This window comes from Phymastichus coffea, unplaced genomic scaffold (assembly GCF_024137745.1).
Source record: "Phymastichus coffea isolate CEN01 unplaced genomic scaffold, Cenicafe_Pcof_1.1 PCOF00007, whole genome shotgun sequence".
NCBI classification, from domain to species: domain Eukaryota; kingdom Metazoa; phylum Arthropoda; class Insecta; order Hymenoptera; family Eulophidae; genus Phymastichus; species Phymastichus coffea.
In genome coordinates, this window is record NW_026706818.1 from 4,198,223 (window position 1) to 4,222,268 (window position 24,046).

Consider the following 24,046-nt stretch of genomic DNA (forward strand, 5'->3'; position numbering starts at 1 on the left):
GAGAAAATCATCTTGAGAGATATCGGTGATCATTGATATGTAACTCTCGGCTCAACTTTAATGGAATTGTTTGGTAAACAAATAAAATTACAAGTAGTATCTAATGATTTTCCTATAAATAATAAAGGATTATTAGGTATTGATTTCCTTAATAATAACAAAGCTATACTTGATTTCAAAGCTAAAACTTTTCGAATTGATAATTTTATTACTTCTTTTAAACGCTCAGTTGAAAATATTGATGAATTTTTAGAAAAACGAATTGTCAATTATAACTTACATAAAGATAATGCATTATTCAACACCTTATTAACCGATTTAAGTAAAAATCTTTAAAAGGATTACAAATTCCCACCTCACAATTTGTGAAACGTAACGGTATTATACAGAAAAAAGCAGTTTTGATGGATATGGTTGGATTGAACATGTGCACTCTTCAACGAAAAGGCTAGAAAAAAGGCGAAGTGTAAAAGACGAAATATAAAATACGTCATTTTGATTTTAATCGTCGTAATAAACCGTTGTTAGTTTACGTTCCGTATCTCGGTTATCCATCGGGCATAGGTCAAATTGATACTTTTGAATTTTATCGTAATGATTCGACTGAAAAATTATATAATGTATAATAATAATTAAAAATGAACAAAGCAATATACTAATTTATTATATATTATTATTTCATTGAAAAGTCAAAATAGAATAAATTACGTTTAATTGAAATTTGATTCTAGCGCTTTTTTCCTGACTTCAGCCAATCGGAATCAGAATAAAAAATTTCAATATGTTTCCATCACTTTTTTATAAAGAGGAAAAGATACGTATTAGGTTGAGTAGAATTTTTGACTTTCAACTCAATATCCAATATAGATATAAATAACAATAACTTTTACGTTGATGATAAACCACATTTTTTTACCTTACCTGTAGGCAGTAATGAAATGATATTGATAAATTCCTTCGTAAAACTTTAGAGCCTAAAATAATAGTGAATCTGAAACCGAACAATAATATTTTACGTTGGGTATAATTAAAAGTTCGGAAGATATCGATTTCCGATCACAAGATTCTATTGATCGAGTACTAGAATTTCCACCACGTAAGCAAGAAAAAAACAACTCTCACCATTCAGATCTTCCAGTAAAAATTCTGAAAGTAAATGTTCTGAGAATCGAGTGTAACATTATCTCACAAGGGAACCACCCCAACCCGACCTCACCGATTTTAATGATTTTGGGATATGTTGTAGTACTTGAAAAAAAATTAGATACGTGTTTTTTTTTATCGGCCCATAAGGACTTTTAAGGGGTGAAGTCCACCCTGAAAATCAATCCCTAAAATCAGTTTTTTTAATATTGCTCAGCATCAAATGAATATTTTTGAGTAAACTCAACGTTAAACAATTTCTTATAAAAAGGCGCTTTTAACGACATAACATTTATACCGAAGGGTTGCAACCCCCTTTTTAATAGGGGTAAATACACAATTTTTTGTACTGTTTTACGACATGTAATATAGTAAATCAGCTCGAGTGATAATGAGAAAATACCAAAATTAAACTAACGTGTTTCCGGATTTTTGAAAAATAATATGTTTAAGGGGTGTTTCACCCCCTAGAAACCACCCCCGTCAAACTATCAGCAGGTTAATCCACCTAACCCTGGGATAAACAAGTTTAGTCGTTTGTTATTTCTTCAAATAATTTAATCCTATACATGAACGAGCTACCTCAATTAACCAACCTGCCTCTAACCCACCAAACCCCCATAAACCACCCTTACCGAACCACATGCAGGCTAACCCACCTAATCCTGGGAAAAGCAACTTTAGTCGTTTGTTATTTCTTGAAATAATTGAATTTTACACCATAAGCGAGTTATCCCAGCTAAATCACATACCTCTTATTCACCTACCCCTAACCTATCTAACCCCCACCCTTATAAACCACCCTTACCGAACCACATGCAGGTTAACCTTATATAAATAGCGAAAAATAAATGTATTTCTTGAATAACATTCATGTTGCATAACAATATGTCCCAAGTATTACAAATTTTATGTAATCATTATTATTTTCTTTTCATTATAAATACAAAAAAGATAAAAATAATTAATAACGGCATATAAATATAAGATTTGAGACTAAAATAAATTATAAATAATTATTAACTATTTTGTTTTTTCGAAATTAATAATAACAGTTATAGTATCAGTTTTTTTTTTAAATATTATTTGCATTGTATTACATATAGCTCTGTATAAAAGAGTAATAATAATAGTTATTATTTTTTAAACGTAAAGTTAATTCGTAATAAAGAAAAATAACAAGTAATAACAGTTAAAAATTATTAATTTCAAAAGTGGAAGTTTAATATAGTTATTATTTCTTTTTTAATCATTTACAATTTGTTAATGAGAAAAGAAATTATAACAAATAATTGATTATATTAATAGTTATAAATAGTTGTTATAGTTTCAATTCCTATACTTCTAAATTATTGACTTTTTTCAATTTTCACTTGTGGTTTAGTTTACTTATTCTTGGTACTTTACTTTGCTGTACACTTTATCTTATTTACGATTTTGTCTTATCAATGGCTCGAAGAAGATAAGTTATATCAAATCTACGCCCCTTACGATAATAAGACATCCGATACATATTTTATTATTCATAGTAGTTGAAGAAAAGTCAAGTATTTAAAAAGTTAACGTTTTTTTATAATGCTGGAATTATAAATAAACTTATTTCTATATTTACATACAATTCTATCGTTAGACTAGGTTTTCTTTTGTCTTTTATAAAATTATTCATCTGCAAAAAAGAGTATTAATATCTTGATTTTGTTTTAGATTAAAACATCAAGATTTGAACGTAGTCAATTTATTATTAGCATATTTTCAAAGTTTACAAATACCAGATAGCGAGATTAATTTCAAAGAAATTAAATTGTCAGAAAAGTTGAAAGAAATATTAATAGATGCCGTGTATGAGTTTAGTGATATTGATATGATTGTTGAATTGAGACGTTAGAATTTCATGAAGATTATAAAGATACTGATGCTAAAATAATAATCGAAGATGAAGTTTAACATCGTTTTCCTGATCCTGATTTTGCACCAAAAAATCAGTGCATAAATGATGATGAAGAAATCACATTTGATTATAAACAAAGAGCCGTAGAATTTTGGAGGAGCGGAAAAAACAAAAACTTAAAACTGGATACTGTACAACATAGATTCAAAAAAGTTTCATCTATAATTCAACTTAAACGTTGGGCGAAAACAACAATTAATAAAAATGGATCTTACCGAGAAAAAATTGCGCAAATTTGCCAATACACGTTTGATAATTTAAAAGCCGCTATTGCAGCATGATCGAGATATACGGAAATGGGCATTGCAAGCTCAAAAAATTGTTGGCCATGAAGATATAAGATTTTAGGCTTCTCAAAATTGGTTACTAAAATTTAAAAAAGCTCATAGAATAGTATCTAGAAAAATAAATAAATTTATCACCAAAAAAACATTACAAAGTAAAGAAGAACTACAAACTAATGATGATGCTTTTGTAGCTGATGTTCAATCATGTATACCAGAAATCGGCATTGCAAACTTTTATAATTCATATCAGAGTGGTTTCCAAATAGAAATGCACTTGGGAAGAACATTAGCAGTTGAAGAAGAAAATCAGGTACAATGTCTGGTACAGTCGGTTTCATCGACAACGCACAGTTATATACTGTTCAGCCAACTATATCAGCAACCGGGAAACTTTTATCACCACTTTTTATAGTATTAAAAGAAAAAAGTGGTCAATTCGGTCCCATAGTGGAATCTTCATTATTTAGACCAGAAAATGTGCATGTGGAAGCATCTAAATCTGGAAAATTAACGACAAGTTAGTATATTTTTTTTATTATAATGCAATGACATAAAAAAATTTTGATTTTAGATCATTTTAAAATTTGGTCGAAAGAAGTTTTTTACCCAAATGTTGGACCTCAATCTGTACTTTTACTCGACTCTTGGAGTGGACATTGAGATAAAGCTGCAGTTATATACAACGCACAGTTATATACTATTCAGCCAACTATATCAGCAACCGGGAAACTTTTATCACCACTTTTTATAGTATTAAAAGAAAAAAGTGGTTAATTCGGTCCCATAGTGGAATCTTCATTATTTAGACCAGAAAATGTGCATGTGGAAGCATCTAAATCTGGAAAATTAACGACAAGTTAGTATATTTTTGTTTATTATAATGCAATGACATAAAAAAATTTTGATTTTAGATCATTTTAAAATTTGGTCGAAAGAAGTTTTTTACCCAAATGTTGGACCTCAATCTGTACTTTTACTCGACTCTTGGAGTGGACATTGAGATAAAGCTCTAAGGGAAACGATGCCGACAAACAAAATTGTTAATATAAAAAAAATTCCCACAGGAACGACAGGGAACATCCAACCACTCGATGATTATGGATTTCGTATCTGGAAAAACTTCGTTCGACATTTATCAGATCAAATAATTTTGATGGACTATGAAATGAATCTACAATTAAGAAATAACATCATAAAAATGCAGTCTCTTGTCCATAACCAGCTTTCGTCACCAAGATATACAAATATTTTTAAATACGCTTGGTATAAAAGCGGCTATATTGCTGAAAACCCAGCTAAAACATATAACCCTGTTGATTTTAGTTTTGGAGATTCTTGCAATATACATTGCGAAGTAGAAGTATGTAAAAATGTTGCTATAATATGGTGTGGTTGGTGTAAACGATCAGTATGTTTCAAACACTTTTTCGATGATTATCATTTCTGTAAGGAATTCGTTGAATGATACATTTTAATTTACCAATAAATAAAAAAAAGAAGCAGATGAAAATTATTATGAAAAAATCAAAATATATGTACTATCGTATACGATGGCTCTTACGTAAATATATTAATGTATCTACATACGAATATAAATATATATGTATAGATCTATAAATGATAATTAGACCTCGTGTTTATTTTTAAGAGATATTTCTCGCCATTTTGGTACTATTAAAATAAAATGTATTAAACATATTTTTATTTGGCATAAATTATGTTTGAGCTACAGATATATTTTATCAAAAAAAAGTGGGATACCCCACGTGCGGTGTAGAAATCAATTATTTTAAGAAAAAGCTACTGATAAACTCAATTCGCCCAAAGTTAGGTCTATTATCCTATATTTGGTTGGGTAGGGTGATTTGTAGGGGTTTCGTGGGTTAGAGGCAGGTTGGTTAGTTGAGGTAGCTCGCTCAAGCGTAGGATTAAATTATTTCAGGAAATAACAAACGACTAAACTTGTTTATCTAAGGGTTAGGTGGATTAACCTGCTGATAGTTTGACGGGGGTGGTTTCTAGGGGGTGAAAGACCCCTTAAATATATTTTTTTTTTAATCCGGAAACACGTATATTTAATTTTGGTATTTTCTCATTATCAGTGCGATTTTTAAATCACTTGAGCTCATTTACTATATTACATGTAAAACAGTACAAAAAATAGTGTATTTACCCCTATTAAAAAGAGGGTTGCAACCCTTTGGTATAAATGTCATGTCCTTAAAGAGCCTTTTTATAAGAAATATTTTAACGTTGAGTTTACTGAAAAATATTCATTTGATGCTGAGAAATATTTAAAAAACTGATTTTAGGGGTTGATTTTCAGGGTGGATTTCACCCCTTAAAAGCCCTTATGGTCCGATAAAAAAAAACTCGTATCTAATTTTTTTTCAAGTACTACAACATATCCCAATATCATTCAAATCGGTGAGGTCGAGTTGGGGTGGTTCCCTTGTCAGGTGCAAATATGTTCACGATATCCATTAATTTTTTTCTGCAGTACCACCTGGATATAAAATTATCGAAATTGCTTCAAATATGATTTATCTCCCAATTACCGTAAAGTATAGATAATTTGCAATTATGTATCGTTGACCAAGACGAAAATTTAATAAACTTTCGAGGTGAAGTGATAAAAATTAGATTATACCTGAAAAGTACGTGATGCGAATCATTTATAATGTAAACAGTACTGGTAGATATATAAGCAGTAAAATATACTATCTAACCATCAGTCGTCGATTAAAAGTAAAAGATAACATGGTGAATTTCGATTGTCAATCATCTTCGGAAAACGAAGGCATTGACACATCAAAGCATAAAGAGCCTAAAAAGTTTCGGCTTAAAAGTAATTTCTAGTGGAAAATAACTTAATTATTAATTATTAATTATGCATCTTATTAATAATTTACACAAATTACATAAAACGCATAATACTTTTCGGTGATTGTTTGTCCTTTTTCGAAATAGTTGATGAAGATAATAATTTTACACGCATTCCAAAAAACAGTGGCCGTAATCTTGCCGGCCGATTTCACTGTCTTCGTCTTCTTCAGAGCTGATGATCCCTCATAATCCACTGTTTTGACTGTTCCTTCGTCATGGAAGTGTAGTGATATATGCATGTTTTATCTACAGTCATGAATCGATGTAGAAAGTCGTCCGGATTACGGAGTAATGCTTTGCACGTCATCTCTTGGATTTTCTGAAGACTTATTGATCCACCCTCGTATAGAACAGCCATCGATCTATGAAGCGGCTTTTACCGAATTCGCATAAGAGAAAAAGCTGCATAATGGTATTTTCGATACTTTATTAACATAAAATATCTTGGTATAGGATTACGCCATGCTCTACGTACTTATTAACGTTTAATGGATCATAGTTTTCGGCCATAGTTTTAGGTTTAATATTCCGTTAAATGTTCGGGATAAAATTCCGCAGATTATTGAAAATATTTGCTTCGTCAAATCTGATAATCGAGTCTGCGAAGTATTAATTCTTACAAAAGAAGCCTCAAATTTCAGGATATATAATTGGAAATGAAAATATTTATCCGAATTATAAGAAACTCAAAGTACTTCGATAGTACTTAACACCAATGAATCCAAAGAAATTTGTGATATTATCATTTATTTATAAGCGCTTTCTTAAAAACAACGCCAAAATTTTGAGACCAATGTTTAAGTTATTAAGCCGTAAAGTTGACTTTATATGAAGAGCGGAGCAATAGCGAGCATTAGAAAAATACCGCTTAAGACTTTATAATAGGCCAATACGCGTAGCACCAAATCTAACGAATTCATTCATAATTATGATCGATATTAGTGATTATGCCGTCGGATGTAAATTAAGCCAATCTAATACGGATATGGTCAGAATTGGCACTGAAGATCCAATAGCTTATACGAGGGCTGTCCGGAAAGTATCGGGCCTACGTTTATATCTTCGCGCCATAGTGTTCGAGCGAGCTCTACCGGACAGAAACGTCAACAGTAAAGCCTCACAAATCTATTGGTTACTTACTGATACCTGCCGGAGGTATAGTTCATGCGCAGCGTGTCTCTGTTTACAGTGTCTTTTTCGCGTTCGTCGGATTTTAATATTGTCAAAAATGACTGAAAAACAAGATCAACGAATTTTCATCAAATTTTGCTTTCTACTCGGGAAAACGAGTTCGGAAACTATTGAAATGATGCAAAAGGCCTTCGGAAATGAGTGTATGAGCAAAACACGGATAAAAGAGTGGTATAAACGTTTCAAGGATGGCCGCACTTCTGTGGATACTGAGCGGGTGCGTCTTGCAATCGAACAAGATCGTCGTATGACTGTGCGAGAACTAGAAGAAGACTTTGGGATACCAAAAACTATCATTTCAGAAATTTTAACCGAAAATTTAGGAATGAAACGCGTGTGTGTGAAATTCATCCCAAAATTGCTCACAGCAGAGCAGAAGAACATTCGCTTAGAAATCGCTCTGGACAATCTGGAAATGGTCAATAATGATGATAATGTGCTTAGAAAAGTTATTACAGGTGATGAATCATGGGTTTATGGTTATGATCCCGAAATAAAACAACAATCTTCACAGTGGAAGCATTCTGAATCGCCAAGACCAAAAAAAGCACGTCAAAGTCGAAGCAATGTTAACTCAATGTTGATTGTTTTTTTCGATTGTGAAGGTGTTGTACATTACGAATATGCACCAACAGGTCAGACAATCAATAAAGAATACTACGTTCAAATTTTAAAACGTTTGCGTGATGCAGTAAGAAGAAAACGGCCGCACCTTTGGGAAAGTGCTGACTGGCTTCTCCATCACGATAATGCGCCAGCGCATTCATCCAATCTTGTGCAGTAGTTTTTGAGCAAACACAATATCGCATTGCCTCGACAACCTCCATACAGTCCAGACATAACCCCTTGTGACTTTTGGCTGTTTCCAAAACTAAAAACCACTCAAAGGACACCGATTCGATGACAAAACAACGGTTGAAAACAATGCGACGAGTGTACTTAAGGCTATCCCTAAAAGTGAGTTCCAGGACTGTTTTGAAAAGTGGAAACATCGATGGAACCGTGTTATTCAATCAAGTGGAGATTACTTTGAAGGATGCCACCCACCAGATGATAAAGAATAATGCTAGCACGAAAATATAAAGGTAGGCCCGATACTTTCCAGACAAAGCTCGTTATATTCCAGTATTTACATAGACTAGAATTACGTTACAGTACATATTACAAAGAGTTGGCTACCTTAGTTTTAACTAAAGGTCAAGATCAATAATTTTTATATAGCAAAAAGTTTGCGGTTGTAACAGTCCAACCTTTATTCTTTATTAATCTATTATACTGTCTATTAGACATTTCACAAAATGTATTTTGGTTTATTTTACATGTGGGGTATGGTTCCGGTAAATAAAAACCTATACACGCTCTTATGTACGGCTTGCACTAGTTATGGATAAATTTTGAATCTTTTTGAATCTTAACATTATAGATGTAGTGAACATTAAGTTTTTCACCAGAGAATTAGGATACTTTTTTAGTCGGTTGGTGTATCTTCTTTGAGCTGTTTCTATTTCATCAATTACAGTCGATAAATTTAATTATTTTCTATTTATTTAGCTTGTAACAAACCATGGTGTATTTAAAATGATTTGTAGCGCTTTGTTTTAAAATCATTCAATGGTTTCTATATTGGCTTTGTGAAGAACCCTATAGTTGAATACGATATACCAAGACTGGATGAATTATGCACTTGTATATTAAGATTTTATAATTGATTGACAGTTGGGATTTTCTACTTATTAACTAGTTATATTTATAAAATTGAAAATTGAGTGATTTGCGTTTACTCCAAATGTATTTTGTTCACGTAATTTGACAATCCAAGTTTATACCAAGGTATTTTGATTTTTCTTTTCGAGGTATTGGTTTGCTATTGATTTGTACTAGGGACAGGTTTAATTTTTAACGTAAACGTTACCTGTATTGATTTGGTATAATTTATCGTGATTCTCCATTTTTTTAACCAGAGTAGTATTTCATCTAAAATATTTTTATGTAATATAAGTAGTAGTGTCATTTCAATGGTATGTCAGTATGGTTATATCGTTTGCGTGTATGTCCATATTTATATTTTGCATATACGAGGTCTGTTCAAAAAGTATCGCGAATTTCGTATGTTTTCAAAAATTATTTATTTATTCATGAATATCTATTTTATCTCCTTCAAAGTAATCCCCCTCGGATATAATGTACTTGTGCCAACGTTTTTTCCAATCCTCGAAGCACTTAAAAAATCATTTTTTGTGATCTTGTTCAGCTTCTCCTTCGATGCCATCTTTATCTCCTCAATCGTGACGTAGCGTTGTCCTTTCATGAGCCTCTTCAGTTTTGGGAACAGGGGAAAGTCACAGGAGACTAAGTCCGGAGAATACGGTACCTGCGGCACGATTACTATGTTGTTTTTGGCCAAATATCCAGGTACAAGCAACGATGTGTGAGTAGGGGCGTTATTATGGTGCAAAAGTCAGTTTTTGTTCTTCCATAAACCCGGACGATTCTGTCGGATTACTTCCTACAAATTGCTCATAACTTGCAGGTAATATTCCTTATTGACCGTACTACACTGTGGCAAGAACTCATGATACACCACATCCCTGTAATCGAAGAAAACTGTGAGCAAAACCTTCACGTTCGACCGAACTTGGCGCGCTTTTTCCGGTCTTGGCTCATGCAGCAGCTTCCATTGGGATGATTAAGCTTTGAATTCCACATCACAATTACAAACCCATGATGCATCACCAGTTATGATTCTCTGGAGTACATTTGAGTCGCCATGGACCAAGTCCAACATCTCCTGAGCAATGTTAACGCGATGCTGTTTTTGGTCGAAAATGAGTGGAAATCGACTAATGCCCAACTCATTGGTTAAAATTAAATGGCATGAGCCAATCGATATGTTTATATCCTCAGAACTTCTTTAACGGTGATTCGACGATTGGCCAATACTATTTGCTTCACTTTGTCAATGTTTTCGTCTGTTGTTGACGTGCTCGGGCGTCCGGCACTTTGTTCATTGTTCACATCTTCTCGGCCATCTGAGAACATTTTTTACCACCAATAAACGTTGCTTTAGTCCAACGTAGCTTCATCATACGCCAAAGTCAACATTCGGAATACGTCCGCGCACTTTATTTTATTTTTCACACAAAATTTGATACAGATTCTTTGATCCATTTTTGAAAATAGGCAAAAATCGAAGATGAGTTAAAACACATCCAAGCAAAACAGCTGTCAAAAATTAAGTAAACATTCAAAATGGCTGACCTGGTCAGCATAAGTAAGGGATATGAGTACCAACATAACGCTATAAAAAAATAAAAAAATCAAATTTACGTAGTCCGCGGAAATTCAAAATTCGCGATACTTTTTGAACAGTCCTCGTATTTAGAAGGTTGTAGGTGTATATTAGGTATAATATGGGACCAAAAATGCTATCTTGAGAAATATCTACGTGATTTCATTGCTTATGTTAACCTTGAATTTTTTACATTTCATGTATAATTTTATCATCACATATAGTCCGTCTGGTAAAACTTTATTTAGTTTACGTAGTAGACTCCTGTGCTAAATCTGATTGGGCTACTCAAGAAATACTACATTACAATATTCATTTCTTTCGAAGGCATTTCGAACTGTGAAGGTGACTTTGTTTATTTGTTCCACTGTAGCCTGATTGTTTCTAAAGCCTAGCTGATGCTCGGACAGTATCTTCTGTTGTATTAATATTTTATTAAGTTTTTCTTGTATTACTCTTTCATATATTTTTCTGATTATCGGTAGCAGGATTATTGATCTATATGACGAAATAAATTTGGTTGAATTATCGGGTTTAGGAATGAATATTATTGTAGCTACTTGTCATAAATTAGGGAAATAGTGTGCACGCATCTTGTAGAATAGGTAAATCAGAAATATATAATACACTTCTCAATCACACACGTATTATCGTTTTCATTATACAGTAGTGAACTAATAGTACTGCGACAAAATGTTGCTTTCTTTTTATTTTTCTTCATAGAACAAAAATTGTCCATAGACTCTTGATACAGGAAACTTTGAAAATTAACGAGTTGTTTAAAATAAAAGCACATAGCCCGATCATAGCATATCTATGTACTTCCACAGCTTACAATTCTCTCTTGAATTCATTCTTATCCCTCGACGATTTCATGACACCTTTTATTCTCTTCCCTTTCGATAGTTAGAAGTTAACTGTGGCAGATAAATGTGCGTGAGTATCTGTGTGAGGTAAGCCGGACATGGCTTCATAGTGTTCATAATTGCTTATCGTTCGTGTTGACATTGTGTCTTATTGGTGATCGTAGGTGGCTTACTGTGCTTCTAAAGTACTTAAGGTTACTGGATAAATGGAGAAAAATTAATTAACTCATCAGCCTATTATGGAGATTCCGGACCTGGTAATAAGTTCAGCTGAACGCTTTTACAAGAATAGTAGTGGTCTTTTTAGTATCCGTTGATAACCCCTTACAGTATTAACAACTTTATGTAGTTAACTTTATAACTATAGGATGAAAATAAATGGATATCGACTGAAAGACAGTTGGCTGATACATCTTTACGAAACTGTTGTTTTCTCGCTATACAAAAATCTTACAAATCAAATATTCAATATTGATAGGAGCCGTTCAATATTGACTGTTCATCAAACAATGTTGTAGACAATCTTGCCTTGCGGTACTGATCACCTATCCAACCGTATACTTTTTTTCAAGATGAGATCACCTATATCGTATGTTACGTTCGGAATTTACAAAATATTTACTTTTTAATCACGAGTATTGCCTCAATTTTCGAGATGTAACTTCACTGATATTGATGGTATCGATTTTTTTATTACTACTATACTGTTAATTTTACAAGATTGTTAAATGTTTCGTGTAGATCGTTACAGTTTTGCTCGCGGTCGTGGAGTGTGCGTGCCCAGTTCTCTCCGCAATTGAAAAAAAGGCTAGCAATGGCCCACCCACTCGTGTGATAACTAATGTTATCGGCCAATGGGCTAATTGCTCGTTCAGCTTCGCGAGTCGTTCCTTATTCTTTTCAGTAACTCTCACAAAAGCCTCAGAGAGTAGAACTGTGTCTCTCCCACTCTCGCGATGTGCTTTTGTCAACAGCGCATATTAGGCGGAAGACTATACGTGTCTTTTATTCGCCGCGGTAAACGGCATCGACATGCACATTTTGCCTAGAGGTCGATCCGTACTCAAGCTGCCGAGAGCAAGGAATCGCGCAGTTAACCGTTTACGTGAGAAAGACTAAAAGTCTCGCAAATGTTTCGGCAACATTTCAGCGTCCGATATTTGGCTTGCTTGGGACGTAACCCATAAGTAGTAATGATGTTTAATGGGTTGATCAAAATGGAAGTATTTACTATTGAGCAAGTTATATTCTTAATGTTGAGTTAAGAGTATATGCATATTATGCTGACGAATGCATATAGCTTTTTTTTTTAATATATTGTGAATTGTAAAGATCACACAGTTTCTTTGTGAAAATGTTCGAATTTGTGTGCGCCTCCAGTACGTAGATGGAGATTTTTATTTAACATGCTAGTACGGAAGGTTTCAAGAACTGTAATATGTTTTTAATAATTTATACTTCTGTTCGTTATACAAAACATCATTTATTAGTTAATCTAATTATATAAATTAGAGCTTACAATTACAAAATTTTTAGTCGTTTTCAAATAGTAATTATGATATTTTTTTAGTCTAGGAAGATGATGAAACCATCTTACTATATTTTAATACTAGAAAATTGTAGAAATTTAAATATTTTTATATATATGAATCTTTTGATTAGGTAAACTTCAAAATATTTAAAGAAGATTATCTACAAAAACATAATACCGTAAGTCTGACACAATATCATTTTTAGGCTCAAAGAATAAAATTAATAAGAATAAACATCGGTTTTTGAAATTCTATAAACTACAAGATGACGTAAATAGTTAAACAATAAGCTTAACCTTTTTTCAAGTAGACTGTATTCACATACTTCCTTTTTCCCTACCATAATAGAGGTATATTTTATATAAAGTAATCAACAATTAACTTTACCTTGGCAGGATATCACTACCTTGTTGCATAAGTGAGCCCATAGTCAGCCACATAGAATTCATTAAAGTGAAGTTATTTTCAAGTTCCTCCGGATTAGGATTGCATGGATGTGGATTGATCCATTCCCCTGGCGCTATTCTGTATATAATTAGACAATCATTATTATCAAAAATTAGATTATTATTAATTTATTTACAAATTTTATCTACTCTAAAGAGAAAGTTGTCAGAGTACTAAATTATCGATTTAATTAAAGATAAAATAATAGAATGCATCGCTTTCAGTTATATCTTATAAGCTTTGTATATAAAATACTTATCGTAAATAAAATTTATGTCATCAATAAAATTTTCAAATTTATGTAATCAATAAAATTTTGTGTTTGGCTTGTGAAAGGTGATATTGTTGTACCTAACTTAAGGAACTTAATATTAAAGTTCATAAATGCTCCAGTTTTAGTAAAAAAGTTAATTCCTAATAAATCTTCTTGTACAGGAGCGAAGTCATCTGAAACTATACAAAATTTGAAGGAATGGAAAATAATTTTATTTCTCTTATTTCAAACGTTTGATGAGTTTGTCTGTTAATGTCTCTCAAAGTGAGCAAATTAGAGATATCAATTTCTTTGTTTTTAGATACAAACTTTCGTTTAATAACACTTTATTTGCATGCAGTTCTAATCATTGATCTAAGAATTGGTAAGTGCATTCATCATAATTATAATTATAAAAATCCTATTCATAATTATAAAAATTTAACAGTAGCAAATCGTCTCTTATTCTATGTAGGTCAACATTTCGCACTACTCTAAATTTATTATTATTACTATCGCTCCGCGCTATTCTAAAAGGAGTGGCTATATTAGATTGTACGATACATAATTTATCAAAGTCTACTTTATATTTAGTATCGTACAATCATCTTGATCCTAAAATTCCATCAAAGGGTATATCATATCTATTATCTACTACATAAAATTCTGTTTTATGACCTTGCAGAGGTAGTTCTACAATGTATTCCACTGCAATGTTTTCAGTTAGGAATCCACATATTTTTATACTCTTATTTAGCTTTCTTAATATCCCTGTAGAAATTGAACTAATTTTTATCATATTGATCGCTGAAGTTGTGTTTATTAAGAATTCAAGATCTGTGTTAACTAGACTACTAGTTTTTCTTACTTCTACATTTTCCATTAACGGTTCTGGTGTACTCAGGCTTTCTATACGGTGAATACTAATATCTACGGGGTTCGGATTTCTTGAGAGTGAATCTGTGGCGGCATTATCTTTGCCTTTCGTATAAATGATCTTATACTTGAATTGACATGACCAAGTCGCCATTTATGGACTCGAGTGTTAAGATCAGCAGTATGAAACCAAACTAAAAGTTAATAATCAGTTATAATCGTAATTGGACGATCATACACGATCGTGATTTAAAAGCCTTAATACTCTGTATTACGGCAAAAGCTTCTTTTTCATATACTCCGTAGTTAGGTTCTGCGCCACGCAGTACTTTAGAATAATAAACAATAAGTTTGTCAGAATCAATTGGGCCCTGAGATAATATATCTGCGATTGTTATTCCTAAAGCATCTGTGCAAATATTATAACTTTGTGATAAATCAGGAAATTGCATAAATAATAAAAAAATAAATAATAAATAATAAATTGCATAAATTGATGGTGCGTTACACAAACTTTCTTTTTATTCGTTGAATGCTCTTTCAGCCTTTTTATTCCATTCGAATTTCACATCTTTCTCTAATGATTAGTTAATGGTATAGTAATTTTTGCAGTCTTTTATAAATCGTATATAGTATCCTGCTAATCCTAGGAATTATCGGATACTTTTAACAGTCATTGGTTTTGGAAACTCTTCAACTGTTTGAACCTTTTTTGGATCTATTTCTAAATCATTTTCACTAATTACATGACCTAAATAAGTCACTTTCCGCATCAAAAATTTACATTTGTAAAAATTATAATTTCAAGTTAGCTTTTCTGAACCTTTCAACTAACAGCTTGAATTTTCGATCATGTTCCTCGATTGTGATAGCATAGATTACTATAGCATCGAAGTAAACGAATAATTCTGATCATTGAAGACCTCTTAACAAATTATCCATTAATCGCTGGAAAGCTGCTGGTTTATCCTTGAAGTCCAAAAGGCATTCTAACAAATTCATAAAGGCCGAATAGTGTACTGTAGGCTGCAGGTGTGTACGAATAGGCATGGTCTGGATGCATTAGAATTTGAAAAAATTTCATGGCTAGATCTAGAACGGTATAAAATATAGCCCTTCTTCTATGATCGAAAATGTCACTAATATCATCGTCGGTATAGGGTAAGAGTCTGGTATAGTTTTTTCATTCAGTTTTCTTATATTCAGAACTGTTCTACCATTTTCATCGTTTACTATCGGTTCAATCCTGACGAGTGCGTTACACTGTGATTTTAATTCTTTTATTATTCTAGCTTACAAGAGTTTTTCTACATGGAATTTTAATTTTCTTTTCATTGCACGTAGGAACTAATATTGCTTGCAATTCATAGGAATTCTACAGTATCAATTTCGTGTATGACTTCATTGGTGCCAAGGAACTCATCACCTGAGAAATAGGAAGCGTCTTTAGCTTCATGAATCAATTTTATAGTGTATTTTCTTCCTTCATTATTCATATAAGACAAATTTAGATAATCTTTTATATTTGGTTTAGATTCTATTTCTTCATCGAATAAGTTAGTAGCACGAAAGTCTATCGGATTCTCAAAGATTTTTACACCAAGTTCCTCCTAAGTTCCATTTTTCAAGATATTAAATATATGTTGAACTGCTAAACTTGAATGTAATTCTTGTATGGTTTCGGCCATTGGTACTAAGTTATGTAACATTTTGTCTATTTCTTCATTTTTCAATTGTCCATCATTTATTATTAATGGCACCATAAAATTTTTAGATTTGAATCTATTATTTTTGAAGTCCACGATAGCATCCGAATCTTATAAAAATAAGGAACCTAAAATGTCTGCATGAGACATCTCAAAACTGTCATCAACCACATGAAAGATTGTGTCTGTTCCAAATAATAATAATGTTATACCTAATGTCTTTTGCATTTTTCTTTCTATACCTTTCAAATTGATAACAAGTGAATCATCTATAATATTATCGGAGGAAATTAAACTTTTCTTTATTATATCACATTCGGATTATGTATCAACTAAAAAGAATTCATGTTAACCTGTAGGTGTATTTTTAATCTTTATTCTTGCACTCTTTTAGTTGGTTCATTCTTTTAAACATTGTACACTATGCAAAATCCAATATAAGAAAAATTTTCGATTTCCTTAAAATTTATTGTACAGTTACGCATAAAGAACTTTCTTTGATTGAAATCAATAATGGCTTTGTTCGATAAAAAGTATCCAGCTCGAAGTACTATATCACGAGGAATTGGAAAATCTGTAGCAACAATTAAAATTCGGCTGGTCAATTACGGTTCATGTTATAGCACTAATCGTTAAAAAGCTTTCTATGCTTATCTCTTTTAATGTATGAGAAGACCTCTGGCCATTTCCCTAGTCCTGATTATCTAACTTTTTTTTTATAGCAATTGGCCATAATATGACCACGTTTTTTGCAAAAATGATCTTCTATATTAGATCTATCATTCATACTGAATGATCGCTGGTTGCTCTTATAAGTCTGAATTTTCGTTCTACAATCCTTTGGCAGAGTGATCTGATCGGTTGCATAACTGACAGGTAATTTCATTTATATTATTCACTTGAACTCTAGCCATGCCGTCTTTTGCCGAATGGCTAGTTCGATTATATATCTGATATTTTAAAAGAATTCTACAATCGCGGGCATTGTGGCCTTTTCGGTCACAAATCTAACAAGTGATATTATTCTGTCTTAACTTAATAAAACATTTCTGTTCTTCATCGCCGGGGTTTTTTACAAAATTTGCATGTTTTATGTTTGCTAATGAATACTGTAACAGGCTGCCGTTTAGTCTATAATCATGCAAACGTACCTTTAATTGCGACTAAACGACGCCTTGCTATCTATGTGCTCAAAGCACAGTAACTTACCTTGCCTCGGAGTGCGCCTGCGCAGAGTCTCTTCGCTGTTCCGAGTTGGGTTCCCCCAACTCACCGCTTGGCGGCGCTGTCGCCCCTTGCTAGTAGCGCTCGTGCGGCCGCCGCTGGAACCTAAGCCGTCGACTCGCGTCTATCGATAATCGCACGATTCGTGCTACGCAAACGGCGAATTCGAATCCACTGAAAATAAACACTGGCGCGACCTCCGGACAAAGGAAAGACCGAATAACAACTATCTAACTCGAAAATAATGATAAAGATGCACTTTATTGAGGTAACTAATTTACACGGGGAATTGGCCGAGAGACTTACGCACGCACGCGTGAATGACAACACACGCTGAAAATGAGAGAGAGAGAAAACCACGAATGCCGCGAACTAACCGCCCGCACGCAACAACTAATCTTCCTCGCGCACGCTGCGCGGGATCGCACGCAAATTACAATAACAAAAATGGGGAAAAGGTGCACCTACCGCAAGAACGATGAGGATACGGTGGCCAACCGTATCCGATCAACCCGCTGCTAATAAGCTGCTCCGCTGCTTGCTGCACCGCCTCAATTACTATTGCTGCTGTTGTTGTTGCTGCTGTCGCTAATGCTGCTGTTGCTGCTAGGGCTGCCGCCGATATTGCTGCTGCTATCGCTGCTGCTGCCGCTATTGCTGCTGCTAACGCACCCGCATTCACGTTCGCAATGTCACCAGGAAAACACAAAACTAGAACGGCTCGGGAAAACGGAGGTTAGATCGGCACGAACTGACTGAGTGGCACAGTCATACTGCCGGTCGGAGCCTCCCCTCCCGGTCATTGCCCCTTACGCTCTCTCTCTCTCTCTCACGGACCGAACGCGGCTCCTCTCGCTTAGCCGCTCGCTAACCTCGCGCGAGTCTACGATTTTCGGTAATCGTTGCAATACATTACAATTCAGAGCTTCGTAATCATTTTTCTCGTAAATTTGACATATATTGAAATTTTGTTTTTTATAACTAGATTGATTTGTTTTATTACCGTAGCGTAAACTTTTCTGCAATTGTAACTATTTTTCTACTTGAATTGTTTCTTTTAATGCAGTGTCAACAATAACTTCTAAAGATAAATCGGGTCTTATTTCTTGTTTTAAACCTCTCTTAAAATAGTCAAAAGTATTTTCTTCTTACCTCAATTTTTCTGCGGACGGTAAAGCTTTTAGTTAGTCTTGTTATTTTTTCGCCTCAATGATTCTCGAAGTCAGGATTCTAATCCGATTTTCATATGTTAGAACTTCTTGATTTTCTTTCTAATACTCGTTGCCTAGTTCACTTAATTATTTAATTAGAGTTTGTGGTAGGGCATAAATTTCGGACAAATGAGACAGTAATTCATCTATTGTTTTAAAATCGGTTCCGATAACTGTCGACCTTGCTTTTTTCTAATTTGCTTTTGATCAATTATATCTTCTTCTCAAAGCATCTTTAGATTGATAGTTGTTTTCGATGGAACTATAAATCCTTCCATCTTGTTATCATTTATTTTGTATACTGTGGTAGATTTAGTCTTAGACTCAATAACTCCTAATTTGTCGCTAACAATGTTTATTATCATATCTACCAAAGTATAACAGTTCAAAGAATTAGCTTGACTACTCTCTCCGGCATTATTAATTGAGTCGATATCTTTATTGAACTAGTCCAATCTTTTAGGGTCAGTATGCACTAACTCACTCAATTGAGACTTCGGAATTATGGAATAGTGGTTTTATTATCGACTACCTGCCCTTAAAACTCGTCTGAATATCTAAGCATATTGGAAGGACTTCTTCGTCAGGTTTTACTACGAATTAAATGCTTATCATCAAAAGTTTTCTTACTTATTAATTGAAAGACAAAAATTTATTTATTTGATCTTAAATTCTAAGAGCATTAAAAGAAAGATTTAATCTCTTTTTTTATCGATAATTGATAATAATATAATCGATAATAACTATTTTTCGTGATTCCTTCACTTGTATTTTCTTTTTTTTTATTGATTGAAATAAATTGTTCTTTACTAAAACTGGTAATTTTTGAACGGGCGCGAGACATTTACATAAATCTTCATTCATATTTCTTGTATTGATTATCTCGATATGGACTCAGGTATGTACTCTATTTCTCTTTTGCTTTGACTTTTCGATTCTTCTATAAATTTCCGAAGGATTTTGATTTCTTCTTCAGTTTTTATAATCTGATGATACAAAGGTATAGTTGGAGGATTTATTAAAGCCTCAGGTATCTAAGAAATATGTTTATTCTTTGAAGCCCTATAAAATCTTTTGATTAAAAAAAAATTTTGGTGCGAAATTCAAAGTTATACATAGCCGACGGCAGGACGAAGGTTGCTCAAAGAGCTTGTTTGCCTTGGGTAGTAGCACCAGCCTTTGTAGCTTTCACTGGATAGGGAAATGCCCTCCTCGTAAGTATATAGCATTATTCCCAATTATATCGGGAGAATTCAATACAGCCGTATAGCAATGCCCGGTATCCCATTCAGCTCTGGTGCTTTGTGAGTGGAAATTTTCTTGGCGACTATTTTCAGTTCCGGTTCGGTCACTTCCATTGACTCGTTGTCTCCATCAATTAGTATTAGACCTGTTTTCTTTGGAATATTGGGCAAGTTAGTGGTATACCACTCCTAGGCTTGATCATTTGTATGACCATTTTATATAGCCGGCCCTTAGGGTAATTTTCTACTTTCTCGCAGAAGTCTCGCCAGCACTGTCTCTTGGCTATTTTGATAGCGGCTTTGAGTAGTGATTACAGTTGTTCATATTTCTCAGTCATAGCCCGGAAATTAGGCTCGTTCCGTGTTGGCGTCTTCTGGTTGTGAAATATTCACGCCTAAGACTAGTGATGTCCTCATTCCACCAATATACTGGTAGACAGCCCCTCGAGTTGTTCTTCATGGCCATGGATGCATCGCATGCAGTTTTTAGGGCCTGTGTCAGGTCATCAGTTATTCCTGTTATCAGTTGCCTGTGTCATCAGTTATTCCTGTTACTGATGTTCTTTCTAGAGAGCAGAGAAATGACTCTCGATCAAATGTATATCGTACCTCTCTGCGCTTGTATTTTCTTCGTCGGGTTGTCGCTTTGTTGAACAGCTGGAAGGTGTATACTATAGCTTGGTCGCTGCCCATGTACCAATCACTAACTCTCTAGTTAAACCTTTCTGTCATCAGCTTGAGATCTACGAATGTAAGGTCCACTATAGATGAATTTCTGGCCTTAGAAAAGGTCAGGGTTGTTCCTGTATCGGCTAATATTGTAAAGATTTCGAGGAGTGCGTATCCACGGGCATTTGTCTTTACGCTTCTTTAATCCATTGCTCATGCATTAAAGTCTCCTCCGATGACCACTGGTAGATAGGAGAACCTCGCGCTGGTGGCAATGTCATCCAGGGATCTCTTGAACTCATTATTCTTTTCGGGTGATAGGTTGCAACTATATATTCGCATTGCAGCCACTTCTATCTATGTAAAATTTAGGTCGGGTTGATTAATCCTGCCAATATATGTAGCTGACTGTATACTCACATAACCGCCCTACCTGAGGAAGCCCTTACCCAGTTAGGCTCATCGAGATTACCGAAATTTTCACTGATGATGACAATATCGGTCTTATCTTCTTTTATCAGCTGGAGCAGCAGGTCTTGGACCACTGGGCAGTGGTATTTGTAGCACATTAATTAGTCTTGGTATGTAATATCAAGATAACATTATATTATAATATATTATTATTACATTATATTATTATAATATTTATGTAATATAAATATGTATGTATCCTTCCTTATGCCCCTACTGTCCACATCTAAAACACTACCTGCAGCGGTCGGCGAAGCTTTTGCAGTCTTTTTCGACGTGGTCACTCTCGAAGCACCGGTAGCATCTTTGTGTTAGTGTATAGGGCTGGACTCTACAATTTACCCAACCTATTTTCAGCTTTCCATTTTCAAGTAACTTTTTGGCAGCTGCTACTGGGAGCTGGATGTGCACTAGTTGGGTGCCGTTGTAAAGATCTATAATTTTGAAGTTGCTACTTACAGCTATCTGTTACCCGATGACCGCAGCGATAAATTCCATCACTGCCTCAGGTGTGGTGGTCTTATCCATATCCCTGATCTTGAGGGTTTCTTTGTTAGTCTGCATGCGGACTTCTGCTGACTTCTTAAGGGTGGCCAGGACCACTTCTTTAATGTTTGGGGGTCTGATTACTGGTTTTCCCAGTTTGAGAAGTAATTCCCCAACTATAGTACGCCGTATTCAAGTAACTCTTTCTCCAATCTCCTTTATGTTTGGTACTGCCTTAACCTTCCTTCAAATATCGGCACCCCACCCAGTGCCATGATCTTAATGGCTGCTAGGGAAGGTTTTCTGCTTGTGGTCTTGGTGTTCTTGTTTACGTTATTCTTCTCGTATTTGTTGTCTTCTTTTTTCCCTTTTACTTTATCTTTGGCTTTTCCCTTCTTCCTCGCCTCTTTTCGTTCAGAGGCTTTTGGTTTCGCAGCCTCCTCTCTGGTTTCCGTTGCTTTTGTGTGCTTAGTTGCTTAGTTTTTTTGTTTACCTCTCTTCTGAGGACAAGCAACATTTAGGTCTCATTATTCCTTGGCGTCTGTTTCTTATGAATCAATTTACAGTTTTTTGACCGTTGTCCACTATACTCTTCGAAAATTTTGTCTATATTTCTAGCTACTCGTATGATTTTCAGTTCTGCGTGAATGTTCTTTTTCACGAGAATGAACTCCACCAGCTCCTTAAAACGTTTTTTCAAGTTCCTGAAGCTCTTGTTAGCTTCTTGAATTTTGATCCTTTTATTTTTCTTATTTATTTTGATAAGATGGTTCATTGTTGTTTACACAAGTACCTAGGGAACTATCAGTCCACTTCGGCAGAACCCCAGTTGCTGCAGTAGGGCTAAGTACGCGAAAGCTTCGCCAGATACTCCCAAGGCTCCGTTTGAGACTCTGTTACCCTTAAGAGCCAACTAAGCTACATCAACAAGGGTCGCTTTACAACTTCAGCTTGGAGAAGTCCGTTATCTTAAACGGAGACCCTTTAAAAAAATTTTATCATTTGGGCCAGATGAATCTTAATTTTTTAATGAGGCTGCTACGCCTCCCTCTTCTCCTTCTCTGCTTCGTGAGTAACGGGGATCCAGGCTTGGGACCAGCGGTGGCGGAGATGTTATATTCATGTATGTACGTATATATGTTATATTCATACGTGTATATATGTATGTATGTATATACTACTCATTAATTAATTAAGTATTAAAGCGGAGGGGGCGAGGGGTAGTCAATAGTAAATATATACATTGTTTTTCTTAAATGAAATTGTTTTTATTCATAAAAATTCATCTTATTCTATGAGCATAAAATCAATTATTAAAAACTTAACTATTGCAACGGTAATCGATTCGATTAATCGATCTATTCGCGATTCGGTACACTCACGATGCTAGTACGAACGACTAAGAGAGAGAGAGAGAGAGGGTGCACGAGTGTTTGAAAGGTCAGTTAAGCCTCAGCTGCTTTTACGAGAGTACCGCCAATTTAGTTTTTGCACAGTGTTTCGCCGTTTGTTTGCAAATCAAAAGTTTCCTGGATTTTTGGGCGTGCACGAGTGATAGCAAGCAGCATCACAACAGCAGCATCACAGTGGCAGCAAGCAAAGCAGCAGATTTCCAGTGAGGCAGCGCAGCTGATTAATCAGGAGGAAACCGTTGGCAGAAAAAGATTTCTCTTCAACGATTACGGCTAATCACCGTAATTGCACCGGAGGGTAGGTGCACTTCCCTTTTATTGCGCGACAAAATACGAGCGAGAGTATTTTGTCTATCAGGATTGTTATTTTTTTATATTCGCGCCGAGCGTTAGTTTTCGCGGCAAAGTTCGAATTCTCTCTCTCTCTCTGTCTCCCTCTCTCTCTTACCGCATTATTATTAATCATTGTAAATCCTATTCGCGTGTGTTAGACTTTCGGTCCGTAAAAGACTGTAGTTTTTGAATTAAACATTATCTTTGGCCCTCACCCCACACACCTTTCAAGAAAGGTATAAAACCGGCAGGCGAGTAGGTATTGGCATTTTATTAACATCTACATATTTTTCAGATTATTGTGAGAAAATGATTTGTGGATTTCGTTGACCACTAGGTGGCGTTTACATTGCTTTCTTTTACTACTATCTAGTAAACTAATTTCAGTACACTATAAATTCAATTTCATTGATCTTTCTTAAAAGATACGTGATCATTCAGAGGCTGATGATGCTTACTTGTATTTATCAAGTCTATAATAATTTTCAATTGAATTTAATTGAAGGTGAATTACTTTGTTGTCAATATCAAATATCTATAAATATTGTAACAATCTAATTAGATAATATGTG

General features: G+C 34.3%; 1 protein-coding gene across 4 annotated transcripts in view; it reads right to left on the bottom strand.

Moving 5' to 3' along the window:
- LOC131669076 (glutamate receptor ionotropic, kainate 2-like) overlaps positions 1-24,046 on the bottom strand; it is a 1,402,504-nt gene that overhangs the window by 420,775 nt on the left and 957,683 nt on the right. For all 4 annotated transcript variants that reach the window (XM_058943701.1, XM_058943682.1, XM_058943691.1 and 1 more), the window contains one exon: positions 13,530-13,667. In XM_058943701.1, the coding sequence (XP_058799684.1) occupies positions 13,530-13,667 (138 nt within the window). The remainder of the gene's footprint in view (positions 1-13,529; positions 13,668-24,046) is intronic.